At 43.8% G+C, this 22,138-nt stretch overlaps 1 protein-coding gene across 2 annotated transcripts in view; it reads left to right on the plus strand.

Moving 5' to 3' along the window:
- Nucleotides 1-2,117: 2,117 nt before the first annotated feature.
- Nucleotides 2,118-22,138, plus strand: part of DERA (deoxyribose-phosphate aldolase) — a 70,830-nt gene continuing 50,809 nt past the window's right edge. Inside the window, exon 1 of one of the 2 annotated variants that reach the window (XM_040967546.1) lies at nucleotides 2,118-2,257. In XM_040967546.1, the coding sequence (XP_040823480.1) occupies nucleotides 2,227-2,257 (31 nt within the window). In that variant the 5' untranslated portion in view covers nucleotides 2,118-2,226. Of the gene's footprint in view, nucleotides 2,258-2,345; nucleotides 2,434-22,138 lie in introns of those variants that run through there. The other variant, XM_040967536.1, reaches the window with a different exon arrangement.

Genomic DNA, 22,138 nt, shown 5'->3' on the forward strand with positions numbered 1-22,138 from the left:
CAGTGTTTGTTTCTTTGGGGAAAAACTAATATATTTGAGCTTTATAAACAAATAGCTTAAAAGTTGTTGCACATTTTTATGAAGCCATAGCAAGAGACAGTTTGAAGAGTCTAGTAAACATTGCTTTCTCAATTTGAAATTCAGTTACTTATTCTGAGTTTTTGAAATTTGCATGTCTTGTTGGAGCTGCACTTCCTTTTCAAGGTGGGATAAAGAATTTGCACTTGCTTTTTTAATGACTATTTAAATGATGCGTGCAAGTGTTAAGGAGGGAAAAATTAGAAGCTAGGAGGAATAGCACTAAAATCTATCTTTCCCCCAGGAACCTATTAAAATTCTTAGGAAAATGCACTAATTGGAAATCTTCAGTGTTTCAACAAAATTTACTTCACCTCATCTTTTCATTTCTAGTTGTATTCAAAAAGATTTTTTTGTCAGCTTTCTAATAAATTGGATCAACTAAATGTAAACCTGTAATTTATTTTTCTAAATGTGGAGGAGATATTAAGCTAGTGATTTACAGAGATTCCTATTTAATGAGTAATAATTTTGCTAGTTCTTTCTCTGCTGTTTGACCTTGTCAGTGATCTTGGGTAATTTTTCTTAAAAGTAAGATGAGCAGGGCCTGGCACAATATCCTACTGGGAAAATCCTCACCTTGCATGTGCTGCAGTTCTGTGTGGGCACCACTTTGAGTCCCGGCTGCTCCACTTCCCATCCACCTCCCTGCTTGTGTCCTGGGAAAATAGTCAAGGACGGCCCAAAGCCTTGGGACCCTGCACCCGTGTGGGAGACCTGAAAGATGCTCCTGGATTTATTATTTGTATTGGAAAGTCAGATTTATGGAGAGAGAATGAGAGACAGATCTTGCATCTTCAGGTTGGCTCAGTTCTGGCCATTGCAGTCAGTTATTTGTGGAGTGAACCAGCGGATGGAAGATCTGTCTCTCATTCTCTCCATAAATCTGACTTTGCAATACAAATAATAAGATCTATTTAAAAAAATAAAAATAAAAAAATGTCTCCTGAACCATCACGCGCTGCTGCTTTGTGCACAGTAGCAAGTTGGAATTGGGAGCAGAGCCTGGACTCCCAGCCACCATTGCAGTATGGAATATGAGAGACTTAACTGTTGGAGCTAGAAGAAGCTCCTGGTTCCTGGCTTCTGGCTTCGGATTAGCTCAGCTCTAGCAATTGCGGCCCCTTGGGGAGTGAACCATCGGATGGAAGAGCTTCCTCTCTGTCTCCTCCTCTCTGTATATCTGCCTTTTCAATTAAAAACAAACAAACAAACAAAACTATCCCAATAAAATGGGTAGCTCAGCCAAATCGGAAAAGTAGTTTACAGCCACATGCACAGGGAGCCCAGAAGTCAATTACAAATGCCAATCATGAGCATCTTGGCGATAGCACCACTCTTTGCCCCTCCAATTTTAGCGATTAAAAGCCCCAAACCAGAAAGAATCTGCTCCTCTCCTGGTCCAGTCTCTCCTGATGAGCTTTTTAAATTGCCCTGTGCTTTGCCTGCAGGGGGCCCCTTTCCTCCCACAGAACTTTCAGAGTGCTCTAGTATCCCAACTTTCACCTCTGAAGTGAAATTCCTTACTTCCTGAGCAAAAAAGAACTAAGGCAAGCCAGTCACCACCAGTGACCCCTTGCTTCTCCTGCCCCGATCCAGTGCACTGTAGGGTAGGCCCTGGCTTTAGAATTTGAAAACTGCCCTGTTTCCTGTCTAAGTTCCTGTATCAGGGCTCCGGATCCCCACAACATAAGTTAGGGAGCCCTATTCCCATAGAAAAGGACAATTGGCAAGTTAACTGACAAAGACTTCCAGCCCTCTGGTTGATTATCTGAATGTACTCAACGGGAATGGCAGTCCAAAGCCAGGAGCTGGAACTCAATCCCGCGTGGGTGACAGGGACCCAAGCGCTTGGCGCCATCACGGGCCACGGTGCGGGGAGCTGGCGGTCTGGAGCGGAGTCGGGGCTGGGACCCAAGAATTCCTAAATAAGACGTGGGTGCCAGCAGTGCTTTGAGTACAGGAGGAGCTGGGCAGGTGGAAGGTGCCCCAGCCGCAGGGAAGACCTGGCAGTAGCTGGACGGCGGGTTCCCTCGGATTCCCTCGCAGCGCGGGGTGACCGGGGGCGGGGCGAGCGGCGACGCGGGGCGGGCAGGAAAGAGGAAGCGCGTGGCGCCCTCCAGCTGCAGCTCCGGAACGGCCCGCGCCATGTCCGCGCACAACCAGGGCGTTGAGCTGGGTAAGGGCTCCCGCGGGTGGATCGTCCGCTCTCCATCGCGTCCCGCACCGCGGGGGCTAGCGCGGGGCGAGCGGCTGTCCCTGGGCCTGGGGCTCCTGAGGGGATGTCGCCGGGGCGGGAAGCGGTGGCGTCCGATGGGCATTCGCCTCACGCTGGAGGCCGACCCTGGAGTGCAGGTCAGCGCCGCGGGCCTGGGCACTCAAGGCTTGTTTCTGAAAGCCGTTTGCAGAGGAAGAGATTAGAATTACACCCCTTTCCTCTCTTCTTTCTAGCTTGCTGGCTGGAAAACCAAGAGACGAAACCATGCCCAAACAAGCTAAATGGGATAAAAACCTTCCCTTCGTGCCGTGCCTGTGTGATTTCATTTCGCATTCCCATAGATACTTTGACCACAACTGGAACCCGAATTCCTAGGGCTGATCCCCGCCCTTGGTGCATGCATTTTGTTAGCTATCCAGAGCTTGTCAGAAGCACGTGTGGTACTTTGCCATGGTTAATGTTTCTGAGATTAGCTCAAGTATTTACGGGCACGAAAACTTAGTTCAGATTCTTGAAAATGTGGAAATTCGGTATACCAGACAGCAAAACCAAGATGCAGCCGCAGGTGAGCAGCTTGCTCCAGCTTGCCTGGCTCTTGGAATTGTACCTGCAGCTTCTTAGCTGTGTGGCTGTGGTGTTGCTTAACCTCAGAAGGTGGTTGGAGATTCATGGAAAGGAACCATGATACATTTTTGGTGCATTGTGGATATCTAGTAGATGTTAGGTAAATTATAGTGTTCTTGTGTAGAAAGAATTTTGGGAGAAATCACTCTTCTAAAAACAATATTTGAAAGACAGAGACAGAAGAGGGAGAAGTATTTTCCATTCACTGCTTCACTCCCCAGCTGACAGATTCAGGTCCTGCCAGCTGGAGACCAGGAACCTGGAACTCCATCCATGGGGCCCTGGGCCCTTGTGGAAGGGGCTGAGCAGGTGCCTGTCTTCCACTTGTGTTCCTGCAAGCATTAACAGGAGCCCACAGGGTCACCATGCAAACCAGGTTACTTTATTATTATTATTTTCTGTAAAAGTGACTGTTTTCCTTCTCTCTTTAACCAGTAAGACATATTTGGAGTTTCTGTTGCATGGCAAAGAAAGCTGATGTTTCATCCTGCAGTTTCTTCTAGTGTCACTGCTCTCCCGCAGGTGTTGGGACCTTTGATTCTGTCTGTAGATGTGCACTGTTGTTGGAAAGGCCTGTCCTCTAGGGTGCACACATGGCATTGTGGTGATGTACACACACACAAAGAGCCACTTTCACAAAACTGACAAAAAAGGTTTTCCTTCAAGATACACAATTCAATCACTTTTCTCGGGTAAGGTCCAGAAGGTGAGGTTCGACAATCTCAGTTTGCGTGTCCTAGTTGGTGGCAGTGGAGGCAAGTAGAAGACGCCTGGGCAAATGTTGGTCCCAGAGCTGCTGGCTGCTCTGGGGGACCCCTGGCAGGCAGGGCACTAGCGATGGCGTCTGCCGTGTATAGGACCTGCCATGTATCCTTCTCTTTTTCTCCTTTTCAGTGCTTGAGCCAGATCTTGATGGTTTCAGACAATACCTGGTCAGATTAGTTGAAAAGGAGAGTGGATTCTGATAGGGAGAAGGAGTTGTCAACAGAGGAGCTGTTGACTTATTGCAAGAACGGTGGTTTTGGACAAGAGTATGGAAAGGATTGTGCAGATACGTTAGGGTGCTCCATGAGTCCATGAAATTTAACAAGGCACTTTTGGTTATTTTTTTCATAAGCTTGGCTTAGGGAATAGGGTTTGAAGGGCTTGCACATAAGGGGAAATCAGACCCCTTGTAAATACTGTAATAGAAGGGGTCGAACTAGAAGATGGTACAATAGCTAAGAGTTCCATTTGGGGGCCATGTCTCCTATTACAACAGTGTATATAAGGTGGATCAGACAAACATTACAATGGGTAACTAGACGCTTCTTTTTCAAATTCTGGGAATTAAACTGATTGCAGTTTAGGATGCACCCTGGGATAAATTGTGAATGATGGGAGTCAGTTTTCCAATTTTTGGAAGAAAGTAGCCCTACCAAGGCTCAATCTTCCAAAACCTTCCTGGGGAATCCCACCAGAAAGGGAAGACTAAGTTGAAATGGGTGTCTCCTTGGATGGAGGCATCCTGCCCCCTGAATGGGGAGTCAGTGGCACTTCTTTGGCTAGCATGCCCAATGCTTCCTTTAGAAGGAAAAGTCTGACTCGGGGTAGCTGGTCCTGGTTTAGAGGAAAGGGGCACACCCTGGCTGACACTGAATCACACCCAAGCTAAAGTGATGGGATGAATTTAGAACTTTTTCTTACTTGAGGTGGTGGCACATTTACCTGGGCCCCTATGCAAGGACAAGCGCTATGGAAAACTGCACCTTCTTTCCTTTCTGAATATCGTTCAGATTCTCTTGGGTTAGTTTTGTCTTTTAAGATACCCCAAGAGGCACGAGAAAGATGTTGACAGCATGGCACACTTTCAAATGTGATTATCTTTGAACGTATCAGAGAACTGGGGGTGCGGGATGAGGTGACTTCTAATGGTATCCTTGCTCAGTGTCTGTCTGTGTAACTGTAAACGCCTGTGTACAAATAGGCACATTTCAAAGATATCTGAAAGACAGCAGAAAAGAAGTAAGTGAAAACTGATCTCTAATTGGAAGGGAATGGAGAGAATTCTGTGGATTTCTCATGCTGAGTTAATAAGAGATTGCTCAGACATGTCTGCACAGCGCGAGTCCCCAGGGACCGGCGTTCCTGGGGAATGTAAAGACTGTTTTGCTCACTGGATGATGGACTTTTTTGTAATTCATGTGAGAACAGAAAGGGCAGCTTATTTGTTTAAAACCTGGGTGTAGGGATGGGCCTTGTTTCACAGTGGGTTAAACAACTGCTTTGGAGGCCTGCTGCATCCCTGTAACAGTGCCTGGAGTGAAGTCCTCACTCAGTGGCTTCCCACTACTGCCCTCCTTGGGTGCCAGCCGATCATGACTGAGTGCTTGAGTCTGCCTCCTGCATGGGTGACCTGGATGAAATTCCTGGCTCTTCACTGTGATCTGACTCAGTCCCAGCTGTGAGCATTTGGACAGCCAATTAGCAACTAGAAGATATTTAGCCAGCTAGGTATCTAGTCTGCCAACAGCTAGAAGATAGCTCTCTTTCTCTCTCTTTCAAGTATAATAAAATGAAATGAAAAGAAAATCAGCTGTTAGCTAGAGAGCCAAGACCGACCCATGATTGCATTTTCCGTTTAAAAACACTTAAAATCAAGGCCAGTGCTATGGTGCTATGGCATAGTAAGTTAAACTTTTGCCTTTGGCACCAGCATTCCATATAGGCGCCGGTTCGAGTCCCAGCTGCTCCACTTCCAATCCAGCTCCTTGTTTGTGGCCTGGGAAAGCAGTGGAGGATGACCTAAAGCCTTAGGACCCTGCACCCACATGGGAGACCCAGAAGAGCCTCTTGGCTTCTGGCTTTGGGTTGATTCAGTTCTGGCTGTTGTGACCACTTGGGCAGTGAATCATTGGACTGAAGGTCTTCCTCTCTGTATATCTGACTTTCCAATAAAAATAAATAAAAATCTTAAAAAAAAAATAGTGGTTGACGCAGAGCCCAGTTGGATGTGAATCACTATGTTGTGTGCTTTTCTGCATGATCTTGTGCAGACCTCAAACAGGCATATTTTGATTTTTGTCGTGTAGATGAGTAAAAAGGAGTACCGAGTGTTTTAAGTTCTTGCCAAAAGCCAAGACAAGTATGGCCACCTCGACAGAGCAGGGATCCAGACCCAAGTGGTCTGCTGCTGATGCTGTTGCTTACAGTAGCATCCTATCACTGGTGACTTCTTGGGTAATTCCTGTGGTATCTTCTTTTAGTTTTGTAACTATTGTAACCCATGTTAACCACCGCAGTTTTCTCCAGCAGAGTTGCAGTACTATCCTGCAGGGGAATGAGCAGTCTGAACTTGGGTGGAAGGCGAGGGAGTTGGTGTTTCCAAGTGAGGCCTTCCTGTGGTTGTGCCTGTCCCTGTGCCCCTGGCTGTCCCCTGGTGGTGCCCAGGGTATGCTCCTGATCAGAAGGAGTTCTTACTTTGTGTTGGTCTCTTGCATTCCCTCCTCCATGTTTCAGGCTTACCTTAAGTTCGATGGTAGAAAAATCAGTTCTCTCTCTTGACGTTCTTTGAGTAAGTGATTAAGTGGAAATCTTGAAATGTTCCGTAATTCTGTTGATTTGGAATGACTTTGTTTTGCCCTGCGTCTCAGCCTGGGGCTTCTGGGTGTTTCCCAAGAAGCATTGTTGGGATTCCTCCAGATAAAAGGCCTTTGTGGGATCAACATTGTTTTGTTTTTGTTGTTGAGATAAAGGGCTTTAAAGCTTATCTTTGAGTCAGAAAAGTCAATCCCACATACATAAAACTGGAAAGTAAGGGGGCATTTTTAAAAAGAGATGATATGAGGAAGTTTGACTCTAACTCTTAGCTCAGACATTAGGATAAATTAAATAATTGTGGGGCCTGAATTGAGACATAGTGGGTTAAGCTGCCCTTGGTGATGCTGAAATTTTATATTGATGCTGGTCCATTTCCCTGGCTGCTCCACTTCTGATCCAGCTCTTTGCTAATGTTTCTGAGAAAGCAATAGAAGATGGTGCAAGAGCTTGAATCTCTGTCACTCACTTGGGAAACTGATGGAATTCTTAACTCCTGGTTTGGGCCTGGCCTGGTCCTGGCTTTTGTGACCACGGGACAATGTACCAATGTGTAGAAGATTTTTTTTTCTCTCCCTCTTTGTGTAACACTGCCTTTCAAATAAATACATAAAGTTCAAACTTCTTAAGACTTGTAAGCAGAGTTGAGTCGATCCAAAGCTGTGAGCCAGGGGCTTCCTCTGGGTCTCCCACGTGGGTACAGAGGCCCAAGGACTGCTGCTTTCTCAGGCCACAAGCAGGGAGCTGGATGGAAAGTGGAGCAGCTGAGACACAAACTGGCACCACAGGGCAGAAGATCAGCTTGCTGTGCCGCATGCCAGCCTCCAATTTAAAGAATTTTAGATCTCTCCTGAAGATTTTCAGGGGTGGTAATTTGATTTTTTTTTTTTTTTTTTAAGATTTAGTCATTTAGCTTGAAAGAGTTACAGAGAGAGGGGATGATAGTTTAGAGATTATATGTTACCTTTAGGCTGTTTGGTTTTATTTGAAATAATCAGTTATTCAGACTTTCATTGACTTGGGGCATCTTTATGTTGAAGCATGCAGAGCAAACATTTTGTGGACTGTCCCCTGTGTCTCTTTGCTAGTGTTCTTTCAGTTTACATGTAGGTCACACACCTGTAGCAGCATAGCACAGTATGCTTTGCTGTGTTCTCGTTGCATCCTATCGGTAGCACATGATTGGTGTATCTTATTGTTGGTGACATGTTGAGTATGGGTTAAGGTGATAGTTAGCTATTTTCGCCACAAACCCAACAAGTGAGTCCTTTATTCCCGGTGGGGGAGGTAGCTGTAGGGCAGAGGGAAAGTGAGAGCAGAGAGAGACAGAGAGACTGTGAGAGGAGCAGAGGAGAGAGAGAGAGAAAGAGAACAAAGGGGAAAGGCTCCTTGATAGCCTAGAAATGCGTATGGGGAGCTGCAGGTCAGGGTTGGCAGATGTGGCTGCAGGTGGCCACCAGGAATATATGCCTCAGGGCATTGGTGGAACAGGGTTGTCTGGTACGGGGGTCTTGAAGTGCAGAGTTTGACAGAGAGCACAATTCAAACCTAAAGGTCATGAAGCTTACTTAGGCAAGTGGACTTTAAAGGGACCAAGACCTAGGGGATTTACAGTAGCACTGAGTAAGCAGGTATTCAAGGTACTCTAGGTGGCACTCGGTCCTGGATGGAAGGGTCAGGGGTCAGTCTTCCTGGAGCTGTTGGAGTCACTCCTTAGAGTTATGCCTGCTAAGCCTATTCACCACAAAGTTACTCTTTAACCTTGGTAATTAATATGTGTGTTATAAAAAGGAACTTTGAAACTATTTGAATATTTTTTGTTTCATAAATCTTTAATTGACATATGTTTTTGAGATTTCCTGTTTTCCCGTTGGACTATTATTATTATTATTATTTACTTAAATGTTCAGGTTTTTAAAAAATTGCTTAGGATATCCCTTTCAAGCTGGCTTCTCTTTGTTTTTTTTTTTTCTTAAAGATTTATTTATTTTTATTAGAAAGACAGATCAGATAAATTTGTGGGAGGAAGGAATGACAGAGAGAAAGATATTGCATCCACTGGTTCACTTCCCAAATGACTGCAATGGTTGGAGCTGAGCTGATCCAAAGCCAGGAACTAGGAGCTTCTTTCAGGTGTTGCACCAAGGTCCCAAGGCTTTGCGCCAACCTTTACTGCTTTCCCAGGCCATAAGCAGGGAGTTGGATGGGAAGTGGAGCAGCTGGGACATGAGCTGATGCCCGTATAGGATCCTGGTGGTTACGAGGTAAGGATTCAGCCACTGAGCCATCGTCAGGGCTCTGGCTTTCCTTTCTTTTATAACATGGTCCTTGCGTGCCCTGCCCCCGTATTATTGTTTAAAACTATTTCCTCACTTCTAGCTCTACAAGGTGCTTCTGATTTACCTTGTATTTTCTGTGCCCCAGCTGTGGAGTCAGTTTTCCAAGGAGAGCTGTTTTTAGTCAGTAGGGAGATTTAGAAGCCACGATCCGAGGATTTGGTGCGCTCGGGTAAACTGTGAGTTTCTGTATTCAAATGGCAAAGCTGAAACCTGTAGGTCTCACACACACACACACACACACCTTTGTGCCTGTTATCTATCTGTATCTCTCTTCACACTCACATAATTCAATCCCATTGAATTTCTCTACTTTCTCCACTTGCATGTCCTTCCCCTCTGCCTGGGGGGCATCTTGACTTTCTCTGGTTCCGCACCTGTGCTGGACAGCGCCTTCCGTGAGGATGCTTTCCTTCTCCTTGCACCCCACCTCCTGGCTGCAGCCTGCTGCCCTCAGGGCTGTGGGCCTTGGAGTTGGTTCAGGGTCCTGTGCCTGCTGCCTCCCCACGTGGACATCTTGCTGTCTCCGTGTGTGCTTTCCTCTCTCTGTGGCTTCCTGTGTGAAGGTTCCTGCTTGGTTTTCATTGCCCTCTGGGATCCCCTTCGCCTGCTTGCCTTCCGCTCCCCTACTCCCTGCCTGGCTCGTTGGCCTGCCTTGCTTACGCCTTCTTTCTTCCCCATCCCAGGGCTTTAGGGCTGTTGTGCAGGAAGGGAAGGGACAGGGAGCTGTTATTCCTCTCTAGAAAATTCAAAACGTGATGTGGAGTTCCTGCTGCTGGTGGTCCTTGTTGCGTGGTTGCTTATGGCAGCAGGAGCTCCATCCCCAGGTAAGCCACAGCTGCATGCTGCACTTTGGCCTTGAGGTCGCTGTCGGCTAGGGAAGGCCCTCACGGAAATCCTTAGGCGGAGTGTGCAGACTCTGACAGCCGAGTCAGTGGGACTGGGACGAGAAAGCCCAGTTCACAGCGATTCAGGGCAGGCATTCTAACGAAGGATGCTTCAGAGAGGGACTGCCGAGGCACCGAGCAAGCACAGCCTGCCATCATGTTTCATTAAACATGGGAATCCACTTTTCAGATTCCTGGCACTGTCTTCTCATTATAGTAGAATCATTAAGAGTAATATGTTAATGAAGAAAAACTCTTCCTCTGTACGGGAAATACAGAGTCCGTGTAATGATTCTGTACACTTCTAGATTTTAAGTGGGGCATTCTTTTATGAATGCTTTGATTTCGTCTTAATAGTCTGTCGCTTTTTCACTTATAAGCGCAAGCGACAAGGGTGCTTTTTATTACCCTGATACTGTTTTTGATAAATAGGGAAACTATAAAGTAATAATTTGGGTTTGTTGTATAATTAAATAATTAAACATCCTCCACGGTGCCTGCTAAATTAAAAGACTTTTTTGTCTTAATGCATCTAAGCCCTGTGGATTTTAATTATTAGGAAGGAAGACAAACTTCAAGCGCTCATTTAAACTGGGATGCCTCGGCCAGGAAAGAAAAGACTCGTAAATGAGACCGCAGACAGAACCCTGGAGGATGCGATTTAAACATGTCACCAGAAATTGTTTAAGTGGAGAGCTCTGGCCTTTTTAAAGCACTCTCTGTCACTTGAGGATTGGGTCACCTTGAAATGTGTTCATCTTTGAGTTAAAGGCATAAAAAGGCACTTTGAAATGTTTGCGTTAACTTTGGTGTGTGTTGTGCGCGCGTCTGCGGATGTTCCTCTTCTCCGCCCGCCTCCGCCGTAGCAGTCAGTTCCCTGGAAACCAAAGTGGTTGCAAGAGAAGGATAAATGATAAATGTTTAATCTCAGCTCCAGCAAACCATACAGGATTTTTTCTTTTTTTTTTTTTTTGAATGTTGAGACACTCTGGCTGTAACTTCACACTGTCTTTGAATACGCAGGCCTTCCTCCCACAAAGCAATGCTTCAGATAAGAGGAGCTACTGGTAATTGGTTCCCACGAAGGTGCTGCTTGGAGTGGGTGTTTAACGTAGCGGTCATGACACCTGCTCCGCCTCAGAGTGCCCGGGCTTCATTCCTCAGGGCAGGTGCTGTCCTGGCGAGGCAGTGGTCACGGCCGAAGTGGTTGGGTACCTGCTGTTCACGTAGCAGAGTCGGGTTGAGTTTCCGCCTTCTAACTCTGGCTGTGGCACAGCTGCAGCCTTTGGGGAACGCACTGGTAGAGGGAAGCTTGCGCTATCAAATTGGGATGGGGAAGAAAGGTGCCACAGACTTGGTGCCAGGGGTACCGGATTACCTGCTCTTGTACTCCTGATGCAGATCAGTGGAGCATCCTGGCCCCTCAGCTCAAAAGTGTGTGTGTGTGTGTGTGTGTGTGTGTGTGTGCGCGCGCGCGCGCGTGCGTGTTCCCCTTCTTTCCTCAACAAATCCATAAAACTTTTTGGAAATGCAGATTTCTGCCCCCTACAGCGCTTTCAATTGTTTGCCTTTAGGGGAGAAGCCCAGACCCCTGCTATGTCACAAGCTCCCAAGTGGTTTTTGCAAATGCTGCCTATTCTAAACCCTGTAGGAGGCACTCAAAAGACCCAGATTGGTTAGAGAGCCAGAATCTTTTTTTTTTTTCTTTTTAAGCTTTTAAAAAAGATTTTTATTACAAAGTCAGATATACAGAGAAGAGGAGAGATAGAGAGAAATATCCTCTGTCCGATGATTCACTCTCCACGTGAGCGCAACGGCTGGTGCTGTGCCGATCCAAAGCCAGGAGCTCAGAGCCTCTTCTAGGTCTCCCACGCGGGTGCAGGGTCCCAAGGCTTTGGGCCGTCCTCAACTGCTTTCCCAGGCCACAAGCTGGATGGAAGTGGAATTGCCGGGATTAGAACTGGCGCCCATATGGGATCCTGGTGTGTTCAAGGCAAGGGCTTTAGCCGCTAGGCCATGCCGCCGGGCCCACCGTGACATACTTTCAATATATATATATATTGCTAAATTCTGTCCCCTTTGCCTTTTTATTAATATCTACATGTAATTTTTGAAGTTTTTGTTTGTTTTTTTGTTTTTGTTTTTTTTTTTGTTTTTTTTTTTTTGCCAGGCAAATGAGGGGAGGAGCTACCATTCTGAAAAAATATATTGAAATAGAAATATGATGGCATATCAGAAAATTAGGGGAGGCACTTGAGCACATGTGCATGTCCAAAAGTTACACAGTGTCTGAAATGCACCATGACATATTCAGAGGATGTTAGTGACTGATGGAAATATATCATTGGTGTTCCCTGTGGTCAACTCTTTAGCAGATCTCCCACTCGCTGAGGGTGTGCGAGAAAGACTAATTGAGTTAATTTTCTGGGTGAGAAAATGTATTCATTGTTTTGTTGAAGATTATGTATCAAGTTTGCATTGCAGGCTCGGGGAGGAAGGTAGCTCCATCCATGGGACCATGATTGACCATGATTAAAACCGTGGAAAGCAAAAACACAAATAAGGGCCGTGCTGTGGGAAATCTCTTGAGCTAGCCAACAGACTTTTTTGAAGTTTTGTGAACAGTTCTGTAACTGTCTCCAGGAAAAAAAAAAAAAGTCAGCATTTCTATCTGCAGATGAATCGAGTTTGAGTCTGCAGTATCACACCAGTGATGTTGTAACATGGAGAGTAGCGATGCCGCTGTGTGGACTCCAGGAAATCAACATTGATGCTGACAGTGCTCAAGAGAATCTGAAAGAAAGGACAGCCATTGTGGTGCTTGATGACAGTTAGTTTTGCAGGCCAGATTGAAACTAAGCATCTTATAGACGGAATAGAAAGGGAAAAAAAAAATCACTGCTTGGCCTTTGGCTGAGTGTGAATCAGGGAATGTGTACTTGGCCTGTGTATTTCACTGATTGTATTGTGGTTGGGCCAGACATGGTAATTCTGGTGATGTCTGACTGTTAACCCACCTCCCTCTGCTTACACACACACACACACACACACACACACACACACACACACACACACACACACTCACACTCACACACGGCTGCAGGTTCACCTGGGTCACGGAGCGGGCTGTGAGAGGCTTGTGTTCCATGGAACAGCCAGGGAGCATGCCATTGAGTTATTGTCAAATTCAGACGAACTTCTGAGTGGGCACAGCTAATGACTTCTTTGTTCAAAGCGGGATGGTGCTTTCAAGGTTTTCATGACTTGTCACTGAAAGCCCTGGGAAAGCCAGGCGCCTTGTCAAAGCCTGTGCCACAAAAGAACGTCTTCCCGAGGAGAAATTGCCGGCAGATCAGGTGCCTTGGGGGAGCGGTGTTTTGAATCAGCACCCAGCAGGTGGTGATTTCCGCTCTGATGCAGTTCTGAACGGGTATTCCCTAGACAGCCTTGGCAGTCGCGGTGCTCCACACTGCAGCGGGGGTTGGTTTGTTTGTTTTCAGAGGCAATATCAACTCAAGCCCTGTCTGCTTACAGTCGGAGAATTTTCGCACATGTTAGATGCCTGCTATTTAGGGAGCACACCTACATTCTAAGCTCTTTCTGTGCGCGTGTGCTACAATTTATTTAACGTGTATGAAGGCGTTACCGGAGAGTATGAGACTGCGAAGCAGGGAGCCGTAGCTTTTTTCCTGAAAATCAAAGGGTAATAAGATGATATAAGGCATACACAGGCAACCTCAAAACTGTCATGGAAGAATGAAATTTAAAGACAACTTTTATTTTGGTGTCAAAAAAGTGAAACCCACGATAATCATGGGCTTTTTTGACGATAATCATTTTGCATTGAATAGCCTTTTACTCTATGAACTTTTTAAAAGTATCCTCATAGAATATATATGGTAGCTGTACAGTAAGTTTTTTTTTCTCCGCTTTTCTTTCAAACTTATATCACTTCCAATGGAAAGAACTTAAATTTAAAAATTTGAGTAGGTAGTTCTAGATTATCCCAACTTTGTTTTTTTTTTGGCAAATAGATATATGTGTTAAGATGTTCACCCACTTTGTTATGCAAAGCTGCTTTTCTGAAAGGAGGTTGAGCTTGGAGGATACACTGCCTGAGGTTCAGATGCTGATCCTTCCACGTGGGACTTTTGAGTGTTCATACCTAATACACGTGATGAGTCAAAGAGTAGTTGTGAAGATAAACTGGGGTATTGGATATAGAACACTGGCGTGCCACCTGGTGCATGACGAGCCTGGAAAAGAATCTGCCTTCTCCTTACACACAACATCATGGCTGTGATGATCTTTTTATTAAGCTGCACACATCCCAAGCCCACAATCCCTATTGGAATGTCTGGGTTTGAATCCTGGCTATGCTCCTAATTCCATCTTCCTGCAAATGCACATGTTAGGACACAGCAGGGGATGGCTTGTGTCCTTGTGACCCTGGCATCCCTATGGGAGACTCAGGTTGCTTTCTGGGCTCCCTTTGGCCTGGCAGGCATTTGGGCAACGATTCAGCACATGGAAGGTATCTGTCAGTCTTGATCTCTCTCTCTCTGCATTTCAAGTAAGTGATAAAATTTTAAAAAACGAACCATCTGTCGATTGATGGACACACATAAAATAGGACCAGAGGGTTTTGGGGGAAGTTCTGACCTTAAAAGTAAAAAGCAACTGCTTTTGAATAAAGATATTTGTACATGTATTCAATATCTTTATGTTCATTTACGTTTATCCATGTGATAATGTGGTTGAAATGATTATTACCTATCAACCCATGGGAATTTAATATTCCAAGCTATTTTATTGCTAAAATATTTTCCTTGGTTAACATCTTTAAAAATTGAATCAGTAGCCATTCTGTAGAGTGTATGTCATTCAATAAGTTTTGTAAATGGCATCTTATGATTCTTTTAGGTAAATAATCGGGACAGATTCTCTATCAAATACTTGTACCTGAGAACAGCAATTTATTTTGGCCAAAATAGACATTGATTTCAAAATTCAGATAATTCTCAGTTGCAAGATTGTAGTTTTTTCTCACTAGATCCTTTAAAAGGTATTTGTTGAAAAGGTTAGGCATCAGAACTAAAATGAACACACAGAGTTTAAGAATTGAAAGTTGTTCATAACCTCATAAAATATGTTATTCATAATTTACTGTATCTTACTACCTTAGAAGTAAAACTTAAAAGTAATTGTTCCTGGGAGAGGTTTTGCATTACATCCAATTCGTGGTAAAGTGAAATAGATTTTTCCTGAGATGAGATTTAGATGGGATAATGTGTGGGATGAGTAGGTCATTGAACATTAGGTGGTAGTAAGCTTCAGGAAAAATAGGTACTTTTTTGGCCTTTAATTTCCATGAGTACATTTAACCCTTTCCTTTCCCTTCCTAGATTCCCTTCCCGCCCACTGCTTTAGATTGGAGTGAATTTTTTTTTTTTTTATTCTTTTAGGTTAGCTTTATCCTGGAATATACCTGTGGTACTTTCACAGAAGTAATATTTTGTGGTCCTTTCTCCCTATAGACTATCTAACTTGACCGACCTAACACCACATCTAGCAGAGGTAGCCGCTCTCTGTGTGGCTTCTGTTGACTGATGGCATGGATTTGATAAATAATAGTATTTTTAGACATTCGAAAATTTCAATTGAAGAAAAAAAATCCTTGATCAGGTCTTTCCTTGAGAGAGAGAAGTTTCTCATTGAGAGGGAAGAGTTAACTAGCTTCTCTCTGAAGCTCTGGGCTCCCAGAATAATTGATCAAATCTTTTCAGAGAACTGAGAGTTCAATCTTTACCCAACAGGGGGCCAAAGTTATCCAGCTTCTTGATGATTTTCTCTAAGGTCTAATGATTCTTTCTGAACGTCAGGCACATTTAGGGGGTTGGTGAAATTCTCATCAAAGTCTTCCCTGTACAGTAAGTTGAGAGAGTCCACATTTAGAAACCTACCCCAACTGACCGGTTCTTTTATGGTTTATATTCATTAGATCCCGTAGCATGAAAATGGTGATCTTGACAATGAAATGGCAACTTACCAAATTTGTTTGAATTATGAATTTAACTGAAAAGCATGAGACTCATGTTTAAATGGCAGCTTTTCAGAGTAGTATCAGTTGAAGGCTTGTTTGTAAGGATGTGTTAGAGAAGCATGGGTGAACCCAAGCAGATCCCCAAGTTGCTCCATGCATTGCGATCATGATTATACAAATAAGTTTAAAAACCATTGCTGAGACTGCAAAGGCCAAGCGTTAAGCCCTGAAGAGCTTTCCGTCTTCATGCTCTCAAGATGGTGTCCCTTAGCTTTCCAAAATGAAGTCTGGGATACAGTGAGATCTTGAATTTTACTCATTGACTTTCTACTCCTGAAGCTCTTGTAAATCTTCTTTCCTTTTTTTTTCCCTTAAATTTTACTCTTTCCGTTCTCTTGTTTTAACAATAGAATTTCTAGTTAGGTCCATTTTTATTACTATGAATACATACATATTAACCAATGTTTAAGCCATATGGTGTGCTATAATTGCATTAATTTCTTAGAAACTTTTATTTTCCTTGTAATGGTCTCATTTGCTTGACTTTCTATGTGTTTTTTTTTAAATCTAATTAAACTCTTCTTTGTCATGCAACTAGATCAGTTAATTGATCAGTTTCCTATTTTCCTGTGGCTTCCACAGGAAGTGTTTTTATTCTTTAGTCATATTTAATTGATAGCTTTGCTGACTGTGATTTCTGTTTTAAAACTCTTGGGTTTCTCTTGGCAATTTGAAGGCATTCTTCCGTTGTGTTTTAGTTTTCAGCCACTTGGTTCCTGTCGGGAGATAGGATGCTATTCCTCTCCAGACTTCATGATGTGACCGCTTACTTTTCCTTCAGGGTTCTCACTAGTGACATGTGTTGGTGTAGATCAACCCTATGCCCCCTTTATTAATTGCCTTTGCTCTTTCCTCTTCAAGATTCCCTAAGTTATTGGAACTCTTCCCTAATTTATTGGAGTTCTTCTGTCTGTTGATTCACTCCCCCAAATGAACAGAACAGCTGGGGCTGTGCTAGGCTGAAGCCAGGAGCTCCACTGGGGTCTCCCAGCTGGGTGACAGGAACTGAAGTATTTAAGCCATCATTCCTGCTTCCCAAGTGCATCAGCAGAGAGAGGGATTGAAAGTAAAGCATCTGGGACTCAAATCAGTACCTGATATGGGATGCTGGTGTGTTGCAAGCTTGTTTAACTGGGTGCTTTGTAATGTCTACCTTCATTGCTCCATTGGTTTCTTAATTTAATAAGAGCATTGTTTTGATAATAGTCTTGTACCCCAACAACATTTATATCCACATTTTCATTATACAATCAAATAAGTATATGTTCAACGCTAACTTCTTTATTGAATTTATAGTAGCAGTCATGACAGTGCCTGGTGTTTTATCTTGAATACGATAATTTTCCACATATGTGTCTTGGATTTGATATGTTAGATTTCTTGAATGGATCAATATATGAATTAATTTAGCTGATTGCCCTACCTGTCTCTGATTTAAAACTAACATTACTTAGTTGGTTTGAAATTCTCCTATTAGTGGAACCACCCAGGTATCAGTTGCGGCTTTACTTTTAAAGTGTCTGCCGTAATACTTGGATGTAAAAAAGTGAAAATTCCTTAGAATAGTCATTTATCTTAAAAGGAAGTCATGCTTCTATGCTTTATGTAGCTGTATCTTTGAGGAAGTGTTACATTTTTTAGGTACAGGCTTAACACACTTGATCCTGTTCCAAGTAGATATTGCTGCTTCTTAGTGGATTTAGGTCTTGTAGTAAGCAGTATCTCTGGTTCCCAGGGTATATGGCAAATGTGGAAAAAAACATTTTGTTCAAATTACAGATAATCAGCTTTGCTGAGAAATGGAAGTTCCAAGATTTCATTTTTATTAAGCATTTTTGAGGTCATTATTATTGTTTTTCTCAAGATTGAAAAGCTCCACCCAAAGTAAACAGCACTAGGTTTATAGAACATGATAAGTCGTAAGTGTATTTCCTCCACACTGCTTTTCTGCGACAAACCTAGAGTTCCCCATATGAGTGTGTATACATACATGCAAATACATACATATACAAATACATACATATACACCTCACCTATACATGGCTTCATGGAACCAACAATTGAGTCTTGTTGACTTCTTTACCCATCATTACCCACAGCTAGAAAGACACAGCTGTCTCTAGCAACAGATATTCTGAAAGCTCTCAATTCTAGTGAATGCTCTGTGTGCTGGGAGTGTTCATCTCTAGGGAGTAGAAGGGTAGGAAGAAGAGTCAAGATTAGGACACCTGTCCATGTAACCATTTGGACAAGTGAGAATTCAGTTTGCTGCTGTGCCTCTCACGTGCTGCTACCACTGGCGCGTGCGTACTGCAGCATGGCAGAAGCTGAGGCCTATCAAACCCATCCCGATTTATTTCATCTTTGTTGAAAAGTGAATTGTATAAGACATACACTAACCCAGAAGGGACAGGATGTGAAAACTGGGCAATCTTTGAGCAGATTAGGATGAGATCACTCTACTGATCTCAAAAGCTCGGAGACAGACAGTCTGGGGAGGACTGTCCAATTGTACTGTCACTGGAGCACGGAGTGGCTACAGGGAAGGGCAGAGATCAACTTGATTCTTTGTTCTGATTTGTGGATCTACTGCACTGGTTTCTCTAATGATCTCCGATTAGTGAACAGAGGAAGCTCTTGAATTTTGGGCTTTGTGGACTCTATAATTTCTAGAATATAAAGTTTCCTTGACTTTTCACTCTGCAGAGCAAAATGTAATAGCATCAGAGAATGAGTATCTCGTATTTGTTTGGAGCCCGGCTTGAAAGATGAACATACAATGAGCAGCCAGTGTGAGCTGTGAAAGTTTGGACTCTGCTTTATTACCAGGAATGTTGTAGTTCCGACTACAACCTGCTTTTGCTTGAGCTGATTCTGTGTTCTGTCTGTGTGTTATAACCATATTCTGGAAAGTAACATACCTCTCTGACTTTATCTCTCCTGCTTCTTCAGCCAGCCTTGCTCAGGCTTCTCTAGTGCACCTGCTTTGTCTCAGATAGGGTCTTTTCTCTTTGCCTTGTGGATGTTACATGCGCACATCTCTCTGCCTAGAGCACTGTGTGCCTCAACGAGGGCTTCCGTGCTTCCATCTTCATCTCACCTGGGGCTGTGCTCAAATGTTTTCTTCTCAGATACTTGGCCTGCCCATGCTCATCCCAGCATTCCTCATTCCCTTGTATAGCTTTTCATTACAGCCCTTGCATTGAGTAGAGATTTACTTGGGTTTTTAAGTCTCTAATTGGATAGTCCCCTGTGTAGTAAAGACTTTGTTTGGCATTTACCAATGTGTTTGCATGGCCTGTAGCAGTACCTAGCACTGTTCAGGATACCTCTTTCCTATTGGTTGAATAAATGAATAAAATTCATACTTAAGATTGTGTTTCTCAAGCTTCCCAGTTGGGTTCCCTAGTAACTTTCTTTCCTTAACTGTCTTATTTTGAAGCTATTGACTTTGGGTGCTGACCATTGTATACCTTGCAAGCAAGCCTAGCATCATTTGGTCTTGGAATTCTGGGGTCCCTGCAACCTTGAGCATGAGCCAGAAAGGGAGTATGGCCCAAGCAAAGTCTGTCCTGTTGACCCCACTGAGTGCTCACCTATGGGGCACAAATTAGGAGTTGGCTGGGGGAAACATCTGCATTGGCCTTTCTCTTCCGGGTGTAGTGTGGGTACCACAACAGAGTCATAGGCTCATCACAGACCATCATGCTGCTCATATTGTGGTCTTTCCTGTGGGAACAGCAATAGGATGTCCTGATGTCATCTCTGCTGCCTGAGTTTTGGCGTTGGTGTCAGGCTGACTTTGAGAAAGAGCTCAGTGGCGAGGATTGGTCATGGAGAGTTTGCTGTGGTGCAGGTAGTTGCCTGTGCAAATGATGTTTGCTGCTGATGCCCACACGACAGAAAACACCTATCCTGCTGGTCTCCCACTCCAGTCTGCCTCTCTTTCTATGTCTTCTGTATGCTGCCATTGGGCATCTCTTAATTTAAGAATTAAGTATATTTTATTTTTCTTATTAAGCTAATGAGACATATGAGAAAGTAGAAATCCTTTATAAACCTCCTCTGAAAAGAAACGCTTCTGTCAGTTTGGTCCCTTCTGTTAATTTTTTTGTATATATACCAGCAGAGAAATAATTTGTATCTTTTTGTTTTCATAAACACTTTTTATTTTTTTTAAAAAGCCACCTGCTTGGCAGTTTATTTTGCAGGCGACTTTCACTGAGTAATGTGTTGCAATCAATTTTCTACAACAGTATTTACTCAAGTGCCTCATTTATTTCGAAAACTGGATTGTATTCGCTAATGCAAATTTGCTTTACTTTCTTGAATTGGGCATGGATCTTGTGCTGTTTGTGACACTGGTGCCACAAATACCTTTTAATACCAGTATGTGACTCTGTGACTATTCCCTGAACATACTCTGAAAGCTGATTCTTTGATACAAATGCCCCTTGGAAGGTGGGTGTTTAGCACAGGGGTTGAGATGCATGCACCTCCCATCAGAGTACTGAGTTCAGTTCCCAACGTCAGCTTCCTGCCTATGCACATGCTGGGCAGAAAGACAGCTTAAGAGTTTGAACCCCTGCTGCTCAGATGGAGGGCATGGCCAGTTCTAACCTTTTGGGAATTAACTGGTGGATGAGAGCTCTGTGTTTGCCTGTCTCTTTCTGTCTGCCTCTCAAATAAATATATTTTTTGAAAAAAATCTGTAGTTGTGATACAGTTCCATGAGAAGTGACTCCTTACCACTTAGAGTATAAAGGTTTTTTTTTTTTTTAAGATTTATTTGTTTTTATTTGAAAGACAGAACTATGAAGAGAGGAGAGACAGAGAGAGAGAGAAGAGAGATGTCTTCCACCAACTGGTTCAGTCCACAAATGGCTAAAATGGCTAGAGCTAAGCTGATCTGAGGCCAGGAGCCAGGAGCTTCTTCTGGATCTTGCATGTCGGTGCAGGGCCCCAAAGTCTTGAGCCCTCTTCTGTAGCTTTCCCAGGCACATAAGCAGGGAACTGGATCAGAAGTGGAATAGCCTGGACTAGAACTGGCACCCATACAGAATGCTGGCGCTGCAAGCAGAGGCTTAGCATTATCAGCTACAGCACTGGTGCCTGGAGAAAGTCTTAAACCACTACTGTCTAATAGAAATGTGAGACACAAAGTAATATTAAATTTTATGGTATGCATATTATAAAAATAAAAATCATGTGAAAGCATTTTAAATAACTTTTAAGTGTATCATAAATGTCATACTTTTACTGGCTAATCAATATTAAAACATAATAAAGAAACAATTTCACATCCTTTATTTTGTACTAAATCATTGAAATCTGTGTGTTTTGCACTTCAAGCACACCTCGGTTTAGAATATCCGCATTTCCAGTACGGAGATCAGCGTGTGTGGCCAGTGGCTGCTGATTGTTTAGCAGTGTCCTGGGCTCCGTAGCCTTGGTCCTAAGGCCCTTTCAAACCAGCCACAGGCTCATATAAGCAAAATGCTTTTGCTCCTGGCACCCCCTTATTGCACAAATCTGCAGTGCTTCTTTGTTCTGTTTCTTGAAACCTTCCCCATGTGGGGTGAGGCATTTCCGTCCACGGCGCTGTTAGTATTTGTAGGATGTTCAGCAGCGTCTCACCAGCTGTGACAGCTAAAAATTGCTCAAAATGGAAAACCAGTGCTTTAGGGTAAATCACAAATCTCTCTCTTTTTTTTAAAGATTCATTTGTTTTTATTGGAAAGTCACATATACAGAGAGGAGGAGAGACACAGAGAAAGATCTTCCATCTGCTGAATCACACCTCCAGCAGTCGCAACAGCCGGAGCTGCACCAATCTAAAACCAGGAGCCCGGAGCTTCTTCTGGGTCTCCCACATGGGTGCAAGGTCCCAAGGCTTTGGACCGTCCTCGACGGCTTTCCCAGGCCACAGGCAGGGAGTCCAGATGGGATCCTAGCGCATACAAGATGAGGACTTTAGCCGCTAGGCTACTGCGCCAGGCCCTAGGGTCAATCAGCAATCTCTGCTTAACCTCTATGGATTTCCTTAGCCATATTGGATGAGCCTATTGTGTTCTATGCTTCCTCTGAAACCGACTTGTTGCCCATTGGGAAGGCGACTTTCTGTGGTCAGAAGGTTTGAGAAGTGGTTGATTAAAGAACATTACAGATTTTGTATTTGCTGTCTGTTTTTAAATGCTGCAGGACTTTGTCATAGAATTGATTTGTTGATGTGTTCTATACATTGCCAAGAGAAGTTTCCCATCATGGAATGTCTCAAACTAATCTTTTTTCTTAAAAATGTATCATCTTTTGGCTC

The sequence above is a fragment of the Ochotona curzoniae genome, unplaced genomic scaffold (assembly GCF_017591425.1).
Source record: "Ochotona curzoniae isolate NIBS_2020 unplaced genomic scaffold, NIBS_Ocur_1.0 contig_1482, whole genome shotgun sequence".
Classification (NCBI taxonomy): Eukaryota; Metazoa; Chordata; class Mammalia; order Lagomorpha; family Ochotonidae; genus Ochotona; species Ochotona curzoniae.